The sequence below is a fragment of the Sus scrofa genome, chromosome 7 (genome assembly GCF_000003025.6).
Source record: "Sus scrofa isolate TJ Tabasco breed Duroc chromosome 7, Sscrofa11.1, whole genome shotgun sequence".
NCBI classification, from domain to species: domain Eukaryota; kingdom Metazoa; phylum Chordata; class Mammalia; order Artiodactyla; family Suidae; genus Sus; species Sus scrofa.
Window position 1 is genome coordinate 53,406,784 of NC_010449.5, and position 15,357 is coordinate 53,422,140.

Consider the following 15,357-nt stretch of genomic DNA (forward strand, 5'->3'; position numbering starts at 1 on the left):
CAAAATCCCATGGCTGGGATGACAGCTCTTCACCGAGCTGTGCTGCTTCCCCCTGTGCCTTTCCTCCCAGGCGGGGGCTGGCCTGAGGGTGAACCAGGCCAGCCAGGCAGGAAGTATCTTCAGAAAATGAACCTGATCCCTGTTGACTTATGGGAAGATTCCATGCTTTGGGGGCGCCTTAGGTTGCGAATGCCTATAGAAATTACCATCTTCTCTGCAAATGTGTGCTTTCGTACAGACCCATTTCCTGAGTGGTATGTGAAATGTTCACAACTATTATGCAAAGAGTAAAATATCTAGAATTTTCTGACACTCATTTACTATCGTTCAAAGATAAGATGCAGAACATAGTTATGTTTTCATTATACTGGGTAAATTTTTTTAGCATGTGTAAAATGACAAATAAAATTGCCTTTTATTTAGCACTTTATACTTTTCAAAGAGCCTAACAGGATTAACTGCCCAAACAATAACAGGGGTGCAGGCCACAGATTATGGGCTAATAAACCTGACATCTCTAGTCAAGTTAAAGAGCATCATACATTTTCTTAATGAATTCTGACCCCCTTTCTTTAAAAATAAATTGCCATTGACCACTTTGGGACTTTGTGGGGTGGGGGGAGTTGATTTCTGGTGGAGTTGTTGAATCCACGTGGCAGGATTCAGCAGGGAGGCAGCTAGGCATCAGCTGAACTGTGGCCCTGTGCTTTGTATCCACATCTAGGCTGTGACAGCACTTAGACAAGCACAGCGTCACTTAATGTCTGCGTTCTCCTTTTTTAGCTGAGGACAATTCCCCACGGAGAAGCCCCTCCAGCTGCAGAGGCAGTGGAAGAAACGCCCCCGAGGAGTTGGATGAGGAAACACTCATATCTTCTCACTACTTTGCAAATAAAACCAAAAATGAAAGAAAAAGGAAAAGGATACCAGCCTCCCAAAGGTCTAAGAGGAGAAAAACTAGTTTCAGTGGTTCCAAGGCAAAAGGGTAAGTTCTGCCACCTTTTCTGCAGCGTAGAGTAGAAGAGAGAGAAGTTCAAAAGTGCAACTGGGAGTTGCCCTGGTGGCGCAGCAGAAACAAACCGGACAAGCATCCCTGAGGACACAGGTTCAATCCCTGGCCTCACTCAGTGGGCTAAGGATCTGGCATGGCCATGAGCTATGGTGTAAGTTGCAGACGAGGCTCGGATCTGGCATTGCTGTGACTGTGGCATAGGCCGGCAGCTGTAGCTCCGATTCGACCCCTGGCCTGTGAACTTCCATATGCTGCAGGTGCAGCCCTAAAAAGCAAAAAACAAAAGTACGACTGCTCTGGTTTGCTCTGAAGCATTTGTTAAAGTAAGCCATTGTTAAATGTTGCCTCTCCAGTTTGTAAAGTGAGGATTGAGGTTTGACTTGTTTCAGAGTTTTAAAATACCTGCTCTGGGAGTTCCCGTTGTGGCTCAGTGGTTAACGTATCCGGCTAGGAACCATGAGGTTGCGGGTTTGATCCCTGGCCTCACTCAGTGGGTTAAGGATCCAGCGTTTCCATGAGCTGTGGTGTAGGTTGCAGACGCAGCTCAGATCTGGTGTTGCTGTGACTGTGGCATAGGCGGGCAGCTGTAGCTCCGACCCCTAGCCTGTGAACTTCCATATGCCACGGGTGCAACCCTAGAAAAGACAAAAAAAAAAAAGAGAGAGAGAGAAAATAAAATAAAATACCTGCTCTGAAGTTGATTATTACTAAAGTTTTCTAGTTTTTAAAAGCTTCTGGAGTTCCCGTCGTGGCGCAGTGGTTAACGAATCCGACTAGGAACCATGAGATTGCGGGTTCGATCCCTGCCTTTGCTCAGTGGGTTAACGATCCGGTGTTGCCGTGAGCTGTGGTGTAGGTCGCAGATGCGGCTCGGATCCTGAGTTGCTGTGGCTCTGGCGTGGACTGGCAGCTACAGCTCCGAAAAGACCCCTAGCCTGGGAACCTCCATATGCCGCAGGAGCGGCCCAAGAAATGGCAAAAAGACAAAAACAAAAAACAAAACAAAACAAAAACTTCTCCAACTTTGACCTTACCTTAGGGGGAAAAAAATTTTTTTTTTCCCAACAGTTGCTCTTATGAGACTTTTCCACCTTAAAATGCTGTAAATTATATACCAGCTACATAAAGCAAGAGTTTTATTTCATCACTCAGGATTTCAACAGCATTTGCCGCACTGCTTTTATCACTCCACATTCCCTGCTATTCAGTAACCCCCGGGAGAGCCAGCCTCCCAAGCTTTGCAGGGTAGCAGAGAAGAGACCACAAAAGAAAACTCAAAAGGTCAGTCCAGCCGTGCCATCTTCCCTTTCCTGCATCTGCCTGGCCCCTGGGCTGGGCCGCATCTGCTCTGGGGTGCTCCCCGCTCACCAGCGTGGCAGTGTCAGATCCTGGAAATGAGCTGGGCAACATTCTTGTTTCTTCATAATTGCCCTGCTTCTGACAGCCCCTTTTTCCTGTCTTCTACAAGGACATCCTCTGCCCTCGCCCTGAAGGTAAGGTTGGGCAGGATGGAGACCATCCTGTTAGTCTGGAGAGTTTGGCCTCACGTGTCTGCGAATTGTTACAGAAATGCTTATTGCAAAAAAGGGGAAACAGGTCCTCGGTAAACTTGTGCAAGCTCTTGTGTTTTTCTTTTCTTGTTTTTTTAGTGTTTTGTTTTGTTTTGTTTTTGGGGTTTTTTTGCTTTTTAGGGCTGCACCCATGGCATATGGAGGTTCCCAGGCTAGGGGTCCAATCAGAGCTGCATCTGTGACCTACACCACAGCTCATGGCAATACCGGATCCTTAACCCACTGAGCGAGGCCAGGGATTGAACCCGCATCCTCATGGGTACCAGTCAGGTTTGTTACTACTGAGCCAGTAGTACCCATGAGCCACGGGGGGAGCTCCTCTTGTGTTTTTCTTTTGCAGTTTTTCTACCTCTTTTCCTTCTATGTTATAAAAGCCAAAAATTGGATGGGGGAGGAAAAGAAAGGCAAATGTTACCAAATTGTCATTTTCTTATTCAGTCCATAAACAAACACCTTGTGTGTGCTAATCCTTCTGTCAGGGGTCAGAGATTAAAGGCATTAGTAAGTATTCATTTAATTTTGAGGTTTTTATTTTTTATTTTATTTAAACATAAACAAAAAAAAAGCTTCACCCACTTACATTACACCCCACCCTACCCCTGCCTTTGCAACCATCATTGTATTCTCTGCATTTATGAACTTGGTTTAAATAATATATGTATTTAGATTCCACATGCAGGAGAGATCATACAGTGTTTGTTTTTCTCTGTCTGACATACTTCACATAACATAATGCCCTTGAGGTCCGTTCATGTTGTCACAGTGGCAAGATTTCATTCATTTTTACAGGTGAATAATAACTTTTGTGGTTTTTTGTGTGCAAGGGACCAGCAGATGTTCTTCAGTGGGGACGTTTTCTTATTTTCTTCACTGATTCCCCTGTTTGGGGAAATACTCATTTCCTCAGGCGTGCATGCAGCCTAGGAGACCTTAAAAGGCCTCTGGTCCAGCCCCCTGGGGTTTATGACGAGGAAGCAGAGGCCTGGCCTGGGAAAGACTTGTGTGAGGCTGTCCACAGCCTGATCCCAGGCTCACAGCGGGGACTGGACCCTGGCTCACCCAGGCTGCCCAGAGCATTTCCACTGCTGCGCATCGTCTGTGGAGTTTCCTGAAAAAACATCATGATCTTCTCGTTGTCACATGGTAGAACCAAGCAAACCAGGTTTTTGTGTTCGCTGCCATTGGCTCCCTTATTGTTTTCACAAATTTTGTTTATAAAGAGGTAGGCCCTTTCCCCTGTGGCGTAGAGCCAAATCTAGTAAGTAGTAAAACTCACCCTTGAACAAAAGTCAGTACCAGTTGTTGGGTTTTTTTCTCTGCAGCATATGGAAGTTCCCAAGCCAGGGGTCGAGCCACAGCCGCTGTAGAAGCGATGCCTCATAGTTATGCTGCAAGCCACACCGAAAGTCCGAAGCACCAGTTTTGATGCTGGTTTTTAATTAACCCGTGTGTTGACAGTGGGCTTCTTTTCTAATGCCTACTGGCTAAAAGCAGTAAGTTGTGTAACTTTTGCTTTGCCATGCAGTAGCCTCTTTGGTTCTGTGCTGCGTTCTCCTCGTGCCCACTGAGCCACCCTGCAAGGTCGTTTCCCACATGTCCAGGCTGCTCACCTGCCCGAGAGGCTCTGCACAGCCACGGAATACACATGGCTCCTTGCCAGAGTCCTCAACTCTCCACCCCACCCTCCGAGTTTGACATCTTCAGAGGAACGCACAATGAACCTGTTGTGTTCTGGACTCTGAGTGGGAGGGAGATGGATGGCTCTGGTGAAATGGAGGCTGCCGTTGGCAGATTCATTCTGTAAATCAACATAAACAGCAGGTTTTCGCTCGGGGCTTAATTTCTCAGCAGGAAATCAGCATAGGGAAATTTAAGGCTGCTTCTCTGCTGGTTTAGCAGATCTTTGCCAGTTCTGCAGTAAAACTGCCCTCAAGCAAGAGTTCAAAAATGTTGAAAAACCACTTTGCATCCAGCCCCACCAAAATGTTTTCAGCAGATTCGTGGCCCTGATACCCTACGGCCCCTAAATTCACAGATAAGAGGCCATTTGCATGCCCTGGTGCCGGAGAACGAACACTGGGCCTGAATTCAGCCACTGGGCCTGAATTCAGCTGGGTTATGGAGCGGTGGTGGGAAAGGCTTCTGCAGAGCCTGCTGCCTTGCTAGTCTTGTAAACATGCTGGCCCTGTGATTTTTTTTTTTTTTAATTTTTTTACAGTTTATTTGAGGTGGGGGAGAAAAATCTGTTATCTTCTTCAGATCAGTGGGGGAAGTGAGGTGCTAGGAGGACTTTGTGATGGGCTGTGGCAGGGACTTAAAGGCAACGAGTGGGAGGTGAGAGTAGGCAGATCTTGGAGCTTAGACAAGCGAGCCAGCCACTGGCAGCGAGGCCCTGACGGAGATCTGCCAGCCCTGAGCTGCTCCGGGGCCCCCAGGGATCCACATCTGCAGCCTTCCCCGCAGGGGGGGCCCACTCTGCCCCCCACATCTCCACCCACCTGCAGAGATCCCTTGCTCTGGGAGTAATTCCACAGCCTATTGTCCAGGCACTGGGGCCTTAAAACCAGGAATTCTCACTTGCTTTCAGATGGGGGGTGTGGAAGGAGGGGTGGGAGGGAGGGGTCTGGTTATCAGCTGTGAGATGGAAGAGAAGGCACAGGGGGTTAGTCTCAAGTCACAGAATCCTTGACATTTTAGGAATACAAATTTATGACAGATTTGTGTCAAGGGCAGCCTTCCTTTATTCCTTGAATGGCAAAGGAAACTTACCTCACCCAGGGCCCTTCTAGGTCGAAAATGCACAGACATGTATAACCAAGGAAAACTGTAGCTGATACAGCTATTTGCAGGTTAAGAGGCAAAAAGACTGTTCACGTTTGATTTTATTTAACATTTTAATATTCTTTTCTTTGCCACATTTTAGGGGGTCCGGCACAAGCAGAAGGATATCTTCTAAAACTAAACCTTCCAACGTATTTGGATCCCGTTCAGCTTTGCTTGGTTCTCAAGCAGCATCAGGAGCCAGTAGAAAATTGGGGATTATGGCTCCACCAAAGCCTATAAATAGACCGTTTCTTAAGCCTTCGTATGCATTTTCATAACAACCAAATCTCAACATACATAGATCTTAGTTCTTGTTTGTCAGCGTCTGACCATCTGTGAACATAAAGCTGTTAGTTTTGTTCTACCACTTGTAATTTTTACCCATATCTATTAATATTTAAATAAATGCTTGGGGTGACAGTTCTTATTTTTAAAATAAACACTTTCTTTTGAAATGCAAGCATGATTTGCTGCCACTGCAAGCGTTTTGGCCGTTGTTTCTCAGAACATGTAAAGCAGCAGCTGAAGCATCTCAGTGAAAGAAATTCCAGGCACAACGTGAAACACAGAAGCCAAAGGAAAAGACCACATAGGACAGCACGAAACTAAAACTTCGTATGGAAGACGACATAAAGTTCCAACATAAATGACAGAGAAAAAGGGGGAAATACATGACAAAGGATTGCTATCCATGATATACAAAGAGTACCTATAAATCATTAAGTAACAAGAAAGTTCCCATCATGGTGCAGTGGAAACGAATCTGACTAGGAACCGTGAGATTGTGGGTTCAATCCCTGGCATTGCTGTGGCTGTGGTGTATGCCAGCAGCCGCAGCTCCAATTTGACCCCTAACCTGGGAGTCTCCATGTGCTGTGAGCGGGTCCCTAAAAAGACAAAAAAGATATGGGGAGGAAAGAAAAAGACATTTTAGAAAAATGAACAAAGGATGTGAATAGGAGAGGAATGCAAGAGTCAGACATTTCTCTTGAGAACATATTAGATGCCAGCGTCATCCTTGAGGATCAAGACAACTTTTACCTCAAGACCCTCCATGAATAGGCCCATTGGTCCCGTCTTCCAGTGGGATTTTGGCACCATTTTCAGAGTTCTAGTACTTATTTTTTTGGTCTTTTTGCCTTTTCCAGGGCTGCTCCTGCAGCATATGAAGGTTCCCAGGCTAGGGGTCTAATTGGAGCTGTAGCCATCGGCCTACACCACAACTCACGGCAACACCGGATCCTTAACCCTCTGAGCAAGGCCAGGGATCAAACCCACAACCTCATGGTTCCTAGTCGGATTCGCTAACCACTGAGCCACAATGGGAACTCCTCCAGTACTTCATTTTTGCAAACATCTTTTCTTAGCTATACCGTTAGTGACACCTGTTCGGTGTCCCACTTCCCTCCTTGGCCTCTGTCAGGAGGGTGGAGCTGAGGCCAAATGTACTGAAGACCAAGTCGGCGGGAAGCCTTGTGGCCTCGGTCTGGGACTCAGTGCTGAGGCAAACCCTGCACCCTCCCCAAGGGGACGCCCTGGGAGCCACACCCCTACCTCGTCCCTCCCCAACCACCCACCGCCTTGAGCTTTGGGCCCCTCATTTAAAGGAGCCTGGCCAGACAGGAGTCAGCAGAGGGCTGCATGCTATTACCTCAAGGAAACTTCCAGAGCTGATGTTTTCAGAAACCAGCCTTCCAGCAAGCCCTGACTCCAGGGGCCAGAACAGCATACTCAGGGTGAGGAGAGGAAGTGGAGGACGAAGTAGCCAGTCGTCAGGGCTGCTGGGATAAGGTCTCCAGGCATGAAGTCTGCCTGGAGAGTTGGCAGTGCACAAGGGCATCTGGTCACATCCTTCCACCTGCAGTAGCTCCTGCTTTGGGCAGGGGAGGGGCGGGGGGGCAGCCTCCGCACAGAGCTGATGCCACAGACATAGTGTCACTTCCCGGCTCTGACCTCATTTATTCATCCCTTTACTGAGCCTCTTCCTGGACACTGGAGAAAGCTGTCCCCTCAGCAAGCCCTACTCTCTCTGAAGGGTCCTGGGCAGTGGGGAGGACCCGAGGGTAGTGGGTAGAGGGCAAGTTCAAGCTGGGCCTGCACCACCCACACCTGCACCTTTTTTTTTTTTTTTTTTTTTTGGCCACACCCATGCATATGGAAATTACTGGGCCAGGGATTGAATCCAAGCTGCAGCTGCAACCTACACCACAGCTCCAGCAACACCAGATCCTTAACCCACTGCACTGGGCTGGGTATCGAACCTGTGCCACTGCAGAAATGCCACCAGGTCCAGTAGGTCTTCTCACCATGCACTGAAGAGGGCCTTCCTGCAGGAACCAGAGGCCCGGAGACTAGGACTAGCCCAGGGAAATGGCAGAGGCAGGACCCATACCTACCTCTTAAAAAATTCTGGGTTGGTGCAGGCTCTGTTTAGTTTCTCAATTCCCAGGAGCAGCCACAGAAAATGCAGGCCACCTCCTTCAGTTCAGCCCCCAGCCACCTTCCTGGACCCCCACCCTCCGAGAACATTGCTGCGTCCACACTGGGCTATGCCAGGAGATCAGAAGCTCACAGACTTTCCCGGAACCCAGACTGAGATCTCTGGCAGCCAAAGATGCATGGTGGTAGCAAAGCCATCCCAGGCGCTGATAGGAGTCCTCTGTAAGCACAGAAACACCACGCAGGAGAGGTGGGGAAGTGACACGTCCACAAAAGAGCTCCAGCTCAGGACTCCTCACTGGCCCATCCTCCCCAGGTACAAGAAGGCCTAAGGGGGGGAACTAGGGTGCTCACCCTGGCCCCCACCCCTCGGGAGGGCACAGTGAAAATGGTAATCTGACTCTCCAGCCTTCACTGGAGAACAAACCCCCGAGAGCCCACTTTGTGCCCAGGGCCGTTCAGACATTTTGACATAACTTAATTCACTCCTTTAATCCCTCCAGCAGCCCTGGAAGGCAAGCACAGGATATCAGCCTTTTTTATGCAGAAGCCAGAATTGAGAGAGGTTATGTAATTGCCCGAATGCACACAGCTAGGAAAAGGTAGTAAGTAGGGTAACATACTCTTGGTTTGCCCTGAAGAGCTCCAGTTTGCATCTGCTGCCCTGTGTGATAATTAAAACCGCTCCTCTTCATTCTTGAAAGTGCTCCAGTTTAGATGTAAATTATAGGGAATCCAGGTCTGAGCCCTTTCCGTGGACAATCCAATCTCTCCCAGCCCCATTTTTTCCATCCAAAGCCCCAGGGGCCATCTGCTCAAAACTCAAGGCTCCTGGAGCAGGCTCCAGGGACAGAAGCTGCTGAATTATCAGCCAGCACAGCTGAGCTGTGGTTTCTCTGCAGAAGAGGAAGCAGAGGCTGTGGTCCAGGCCCCTTGCTTTTCCTAAGAAACTGCTTTTCCTTCTACTCTAAGCTGCTCTGATCCCCATGGAGTGGGAGGGGGGTATGCTATGCTTAGGAGGCTCCCAGGGTCCTTGCCCTGGCTCTCCTGCTCTGAGCAGCTACTTGGGTTGGCAGTAGGCGTGAACCTCACCCAGCCCTGGCCTACCACACTGGCAGAGGCCTCAGTAGAGGGGCAATGGCCTGGGGGGCCCTTAGGAGAGGCCAGGGTGGAGTACCCAAGAGGCTCCAGCAGCCACTTCTCCCTAGGGGCAGCAGTCACGTTCCCTGCATGGCCTCACACTATTTAGAGGAGCAGGCTGGAGGGACATGCTCAGGGCACCCAAGCCCTGACTGGCCCCCACCACTAGTGCTCCAGGCTATGGGTCAGGCCCCATCAAAAGCTCAGTTTCTGCAGATGTGCAGGGCACCACCAAGCACCCTAGCCCTTTTTTTTTTTTTTTTTTTTTGGCTTTTTAGGACCACAACCTTGGCATTTGGAAGTTCCAGGGCTAGGGGTCAAATAGGACCTGCAGCTGCCTGCCTACACGAGCCACATCTGCAACATACACCACAGCTCACGGCGACGCTAAGTCCTTTACTCACTGCTCCAGGCCAGAGATCAAACCCGCATCCTCACAGATACTACTCAGATTCACTTCTGCACCACAACTGGAACTCCCACCCTGGCCTTTAGAAAGCTCCTGCTTTGCAAAAAGTATTCAGTCTTCTGTTCTTCCCGCCTCTAGAACAGCTTCCCTGTTGGCCAGAGAGAAAGGAGGGAGGGAATAAAATCCCACCGAGGCTGGAGGGGGCTGCTGGGCCCCTGTTCTGGTTACTGGGCTGAGGATAGGACAAGAGAGTAGACAGAAGACTGAACTTGAGTCCACAGAACCCTGGGGAGGGAGGCAGCTCCCAAGCAGGAAGGAAGGCTTGAGGCTGTGTCTCCACTGCCCCTATGTGTGGAGGATGAGGCTTGGGTGTCATCACAGCTCAACTGCATGGCTCCACCATCCCATGGAGGGTCCCATGACCACTGGTGACCACCGGTGGCTGGGATGACCCCTCAGCCCACTCAGGGTGCCAGAGCTCACCAAGCAGGCCTCTGGGGCAGAGCAGAAGGCTCAGGTCCTCGCCTCCCGTCCCGGGGCAGAAGCTGGTGCACTGCCATGGGGAGGGGCGACTGGGCAGCCAGACCCTGCAGCCTTGACTGCTCTCAGGAAACCCCAGCCTGAAAGAAGGCATGTCTGAGATATGAGACACGCGGTCAGAAGAGTCCTGATCACATGCAGTGCCCCCAGGCCTCCTCCTCAGCAAGGGCCCTGGAGCCTCTCCCAACCTGGGGGTGCAGGGAACTCTGTTAACCTCAAGACGGAAGCCTGAACGGCTGCGGTGGCTGTGGTTTGACAAGTAGTGCTGGAGAGCAGGCCGTCCCCTCCCTCAAGCCTGTGGGCTGCACGCGCACACCGCGATGGAGACCACCATCCACTTGTCACCTGCGAGCCCTACGCCCTACCCAGCGGCCCAGCTCCCCTCACATTCGCTGGGTGACCTTTGTGAGCCTTTCTGAGCCTCAATTTCTCATCCGCATGATAAGCAGCAGCTGGCCCTGCCTCTAGAGGCAGTCGTGGGCACCTTCTGATCAGATGTCCCGTAAACCTTTGCTGGTGCAAACACAGAGACTCAGGCATGGCCCTGGCCCTCAGCGAGGTCACAGTAACCGCAAATGGTCACCCCAGGAAAAGGAGACAAGAAGTGGCATCAGGGAATCAGGGTGCTGCGGGACCCCCCTCCCCATGTTCACTTCCCTGCCTGGGGGGCTCAGAAGTGAACATGGAGCCTCGGGGAATGAGTAGGAACTCAGAACAAGAGGAGGAGACAGACCCAGGCGAAGCAGAGGTAAGGGCTGGAGAGGTGATAGAGCCTGGCCTGGGAGTTAAGGACGGGCTGCAGGAGGCGGGAAAGCCAGTGGAGATGGTCCTAGCTGAGGATCGGGGACCTGTCGCCAGGGAAAGCTCTGAAGCAGGAGAGAAACACGATCCAAATTGAGTGTTAGGAAAACTGCTCTGACCACAGGATCAGAAAGGGGTGGCAGCAGGTGAGGCTGGACGCCAGCAGGCAGGAGGCTCTTGCTCATCCAGCAAGAGAAGTAGCAGCTCTCAGGGTAGCAGGTGGCAGGAGTAGACAGAGGCCACTGCCAAAGGGAGGACATGCGGCAGGGCCGGGGCTGCCAACGTGCCCTGAAGACGTCCTAGAGGGAAACCCTTGACACATCAGTGATACCAAAACAGGTCCTACCCTTTCCAGTCAGGAGGATGCTCTGTGGCCTGAGGGGTCAGTTTGTGGCCCCAGTCCAGGCCCCAGGTGGGCCTGAGGGGCCCAGGCTTTCCTGCAATGTATGGGGGGCTGCATGTGTGTGAACCTGACAGTGCTCTGACCTGGCCATGCTGCTTACAAGTAATTCCTCAAAGGCTATACCACCCCCCTACACACACATAAAAAAAGCCAACTCTGTGCTAATTTATTTTTCATATTTAAGAGCATGTGATGAACGCTCTGCTTATTGACCTAGAAAGTCATCCATAGCATGTTTTTGAGGAACCCAGCAGAGTCCTTCTGTTTTGCTATAAATCCCTGCCACTGGGCTGCCCAGCCTGGGACAACGGGTCCCTCATGGGCTGCAGGGAGAGCCATGCCATGAGGTGCAGCGTGCTCAGCAGTAAATGGCTGCTCTTTTTCTTTTTAAGCAAGCTACAGAACAATATTTTTTTAAAAAAAAAAAAAAAGGTTTTTTGTGGGTTTTTTTTTTGTTTTGTTTTGTTTTGTTTTTTTTTTGCTCTTTAGGTCTGTACCTGAGGCAAAGTGAGGTTCCCAGGCTAGGGGATCAAATCAGAGCTACAGCTGCTGGCCTACACCCCAGCCACAGCAACGCCAGATCCAAGCTGCACCTGCAACCTACACCACAGCTCACGGCAATGCCAGATCCTTAACCCACTAAGCAAGGCCAGGGATCGAACCCACAACTTCATGGTTCCTAGTCGGATTCGTTTCCACTGTGCCACAACGGGAACTCCAAAGATTTTATGTAAAGATCTTATTTGTCACTTTACCTGTGTGTGTGTTTAGAGGGAAAGGGGGGTGGAGAGAAAGAGAGGTTGCTCACCAAAATATTAAGTGGTGGGATTGAGATGGTTTGTGCTTTTCTGAACTGCTTGACCTTGTACAAAAAATCTCTTATCCTTTTTATAATCAGAATAAAGCAAGGGACAGCCACTCAGCCATCTTGGGGTTCAGAAGGGCTGTGGGGTTGGAGCCTCCAGCAGACTAGGAATAAGCTGTGGGACCAGAGAGAGCACCCCTCCCCGGGCAAAGCCCAGGGCCAAGACCAAGCAAAGCCAGCAGGAGGCAATGGAGTTTCACTTAAGCACAGCACAGCCCAGGAAGCTGGGTGGCCACGTGGCCTCTAGGCTGGGATCCCAGGGTCTGGGCCTCCCCAGTGGGGCCACCCTGCCCCCACCTGACCATCTTCCTCACTCTGAGAGGACAAGCACCCTGGGCTGGGTCACCTGCCTAGGTGACAATGGGGAGCCGTGCAGGAACTCTGACTCAAGGAGAGAGTGTCACACAGAGGAAGCAGGCCCAAGGTGGCCTGCACGAACTGCCACCCTGCACCTCCTGCCTCTCCTCCACAGTCCTCAGCTGGTGTCTGCACTGCCACCCCGGATCAGGGTTCTAGCTGGAAGGATCTAGCACATAGCCGGTGCCTAATAACATTTGTTGGATGAACGGGTAAAGGCCCCCTGTGAAGGCATCTGCCTAGACTGCCCACCCCCACGGGGGGATAAGATGGGAGGGTGGGAGCAAGGCCTGGAGCCTCCTACCTCTTGGGTGCTCACTGCCCAGCTGGCACCCCCAGGCCTGTGGAGCTCGGTGGCATAGGGTCACTGGGGTTTCCCCCTTCTTGGCTTCTAGAAGGTGCCTTCCTTACAACTTCACTTACAACTTCTTTTGTGCGTTGCTGGTTTTGGTTATTCGTGTCTTGTTCTCAGAAAGCTAGCTGATTTCCCCATTTAGTGATTTGGAGATGCACCATTTACCATGTGCTAAGATTAGTACAACCACCGGCGTCTGTTGCCAACTCCCCCTTTCTTGCCTGTTTCTGGAGTCCACTCACGTGTGGGGAAGTCTCTGGGAAGGACCGGGATGCAGGGCAGGGTGGGAAGCCAAGCTCCTGTCCTTGCCGCCTGCTCAGGGGAGAGGCAGAAGCTGAGGGCAGTGGTTCCCAAAACCTCAGCATCCCTGGAAGCTGGTTAAAACACAGTTTGATTCAGAAGATCTGGGCTGGGGCCTACGGGTCTGCATTTCTATCAAGCTCCCTGGTGTAGCCGAGGCTGCCAGCCACCCAGGGCCTTCATTTTGAGAACCACTGGCCCCGAACAGAGGCCAGGGCAGTAGGGGTGAGCCCTCAGGGTGAACACAGACCTCAGCAGTACATCTTTTTCTTTTTTTTTTTTCCGGCCACCCCCACGGCATTTGAAATTTCCCCAGGGCCAGGGGTCCAACCTGTGCCACACCTGTAACCAGAGTTATAGCTGTGGCAATACTGGATCCTTAACCTGCTGGGCCACCAGGGAACTCCTGGCATCCCTCTTAAGAGATCCAGCAAGAAGGAAGCAGAAGCAGGAGCGCCATTTCCCACAGGCATTTTACAGAGAGCACCGGAGGTAAAGCAGAACTTAAAAGCGGTAGAGGAATTCCTGTTGTGGCGCAGTGGAAACAAATCTGACTAGTATCCATGAGGTTGCGGGTTTGATCCCTGGCCTCTGCTGTGGCTGTGGTGTGGGCCTACAGCTGCAGCTCTGATTCGACCCCTAGCCTGGGGCACCTCCGTATGCTATGAGCGCGGCCCTAAAAAGCAAAAAAAAAAAAAAAAAAAAAAGTGATGGATGAGCTTAAGCTGACATTTCCCAGGCCTTGCCATCCTGTGGGATCAAATGGGGTCATGTTACCAGCCAAATTTTCCTGAGGGCAGAGTTCTGTCTCTGTGCCAAGCCAGACAAATGCCACTTCATGATACACTCTGTCAAGGAGTGACAGAGATAGGGGTTTTGGGGTGCCAGCGTGAGGCTCTCCAGAAAACCATCATTTTGCCATCCACTTAAGGGCCTGCTCTCTGCCTCAACCCTACAGCATCCAAAGTCAAGCCTCAGAACAGGATGGGGCCAGCACCCACACTGCCCCCACCCCCGCCCACCCCACCCCTCGGCTGTGTGTCACCAGTTCATAGGCAGGAAGACCATCAAGTTGTTCTGGAGTCAGAGTGCTTGAGGTCAAAGGCCAGTGGGGTCAGTTTATTGTGTGACCTTGAGTAAGTTACTTAACTTCTCTGGGCCTCAGTGATCATAATAGCAGAATCCTATGAGATAGACTGTTTGGAGGTTTAATGAAATAATCGATGATCAGCATGTAGCCCAGTGCCCAGCGCTCACTGAACATGAGCTATTGTTATTGTAGCATAGACCCACTCTCTGTACTGGTTGTCTGTTGTGTATACCTGTACAGAGGTTGACAAGTGGGGAGTTCCCATTGTGGCTCAGTGGTTAACGAATCCGACTAGTATCCATGAGGACGTGTTTGAGCCCTGGACTTGCTCAGTGGATCTGGCGTTGCCATGAGCTGTGGTGTAGGTTGCAGACGAAGCTCGGATCCCAAGTTGCTGCGGCTGTGGTGTAGGCTGAATTCGACCCCTAAAAAGGGTGCAGCCCTAAAAAGAAAAAAAAATAAAGTTGACAGGTGAATCAACTGGAAGCCATGTTCCCTAAGTAGGCTCAGCCATTCTCAATTCGATTCTTTTATGAAATTGCTCTCTCAAAAAAAGAAGCCTCGGAGTTCCCTAGAGGCTCAGCAGGTTAAGGATCGGGTCTTGTCACCGCTGTGGTGCAGGTTCAATCCCTGGCCCAAAAACTTTGGCATGCCGAGGGCCTGCCCCCCCCAAAAAAAAGCCTCCTTCAAGCACAGACATATCCAGCTAGCCAATCATCATAATCATCCAGATTCTGGGTTCTGGAGATTGGCAAGCAGCACGTCCTAACATAGAAGTTATCGATGCAAACTCTAGGAACCCCTGGAAGATTCAGAGATGGATATTGGAGGGTATATAAACCCTTCAAGTGCATGTACTATTTTTGTATATCTGCAAAGATTTCTGGGAGAAGGGTGACCATGTAAACACATGGTCATAGTGTCCAGCACCCCTTAAAGATTAAGAGACCCTGCCTAAGAGAAGCTGAAGACCTCCCTGGACAGTACAGCCCCTCCCAAGAACACTGCGGCGCCCTGAAACAAAAACCTGGGACAAAGATGGGAGCAGTCCTTGGAGTTCCCGTCGTGGCTCAGTGGTTAACAAATCTGACTAGGAACCATGAGGTTGCGGGCTCAATCCCTGGCCTTGCTCAGTGGGTTAAGGATCTGGCGTTGCCGTGAGCTGTGGTGTAGGTTGCAGACAAGGCTCGGATCTGGCGTTGCTGTGGCTCTGGCGTAGACCAGCGGCTACAGCTCCGATTCGACCCCTAGC

General features: G+C 50.8%; 1 protein-coding gene across 6 annotated transcripts in view; it reads left to right on the top strand.

Annotated features, from left to right (window-relative positions):
* BLM (Bloom syndrome RecQ like helicase) overlaps positions 1 to 5,866 on the top strand; it is a 95,135-nt gene extending 89,269 nt beyond the window's left edge. For 3 of the 6 annotated variants that reach the window (XM_021097884.1, XM_021097885.1, XM_021097883.1), the window contains 2 exons: positions 784 to 985; positions 5,507 to 5,684. In XM_021097884.1, the coding sequence (XP_020953543.1) occupies positions 784 to 985; positions 5,507 to 5,684 (380 nt within the window). 6 annotated transcript variants of the gene reach the window in all.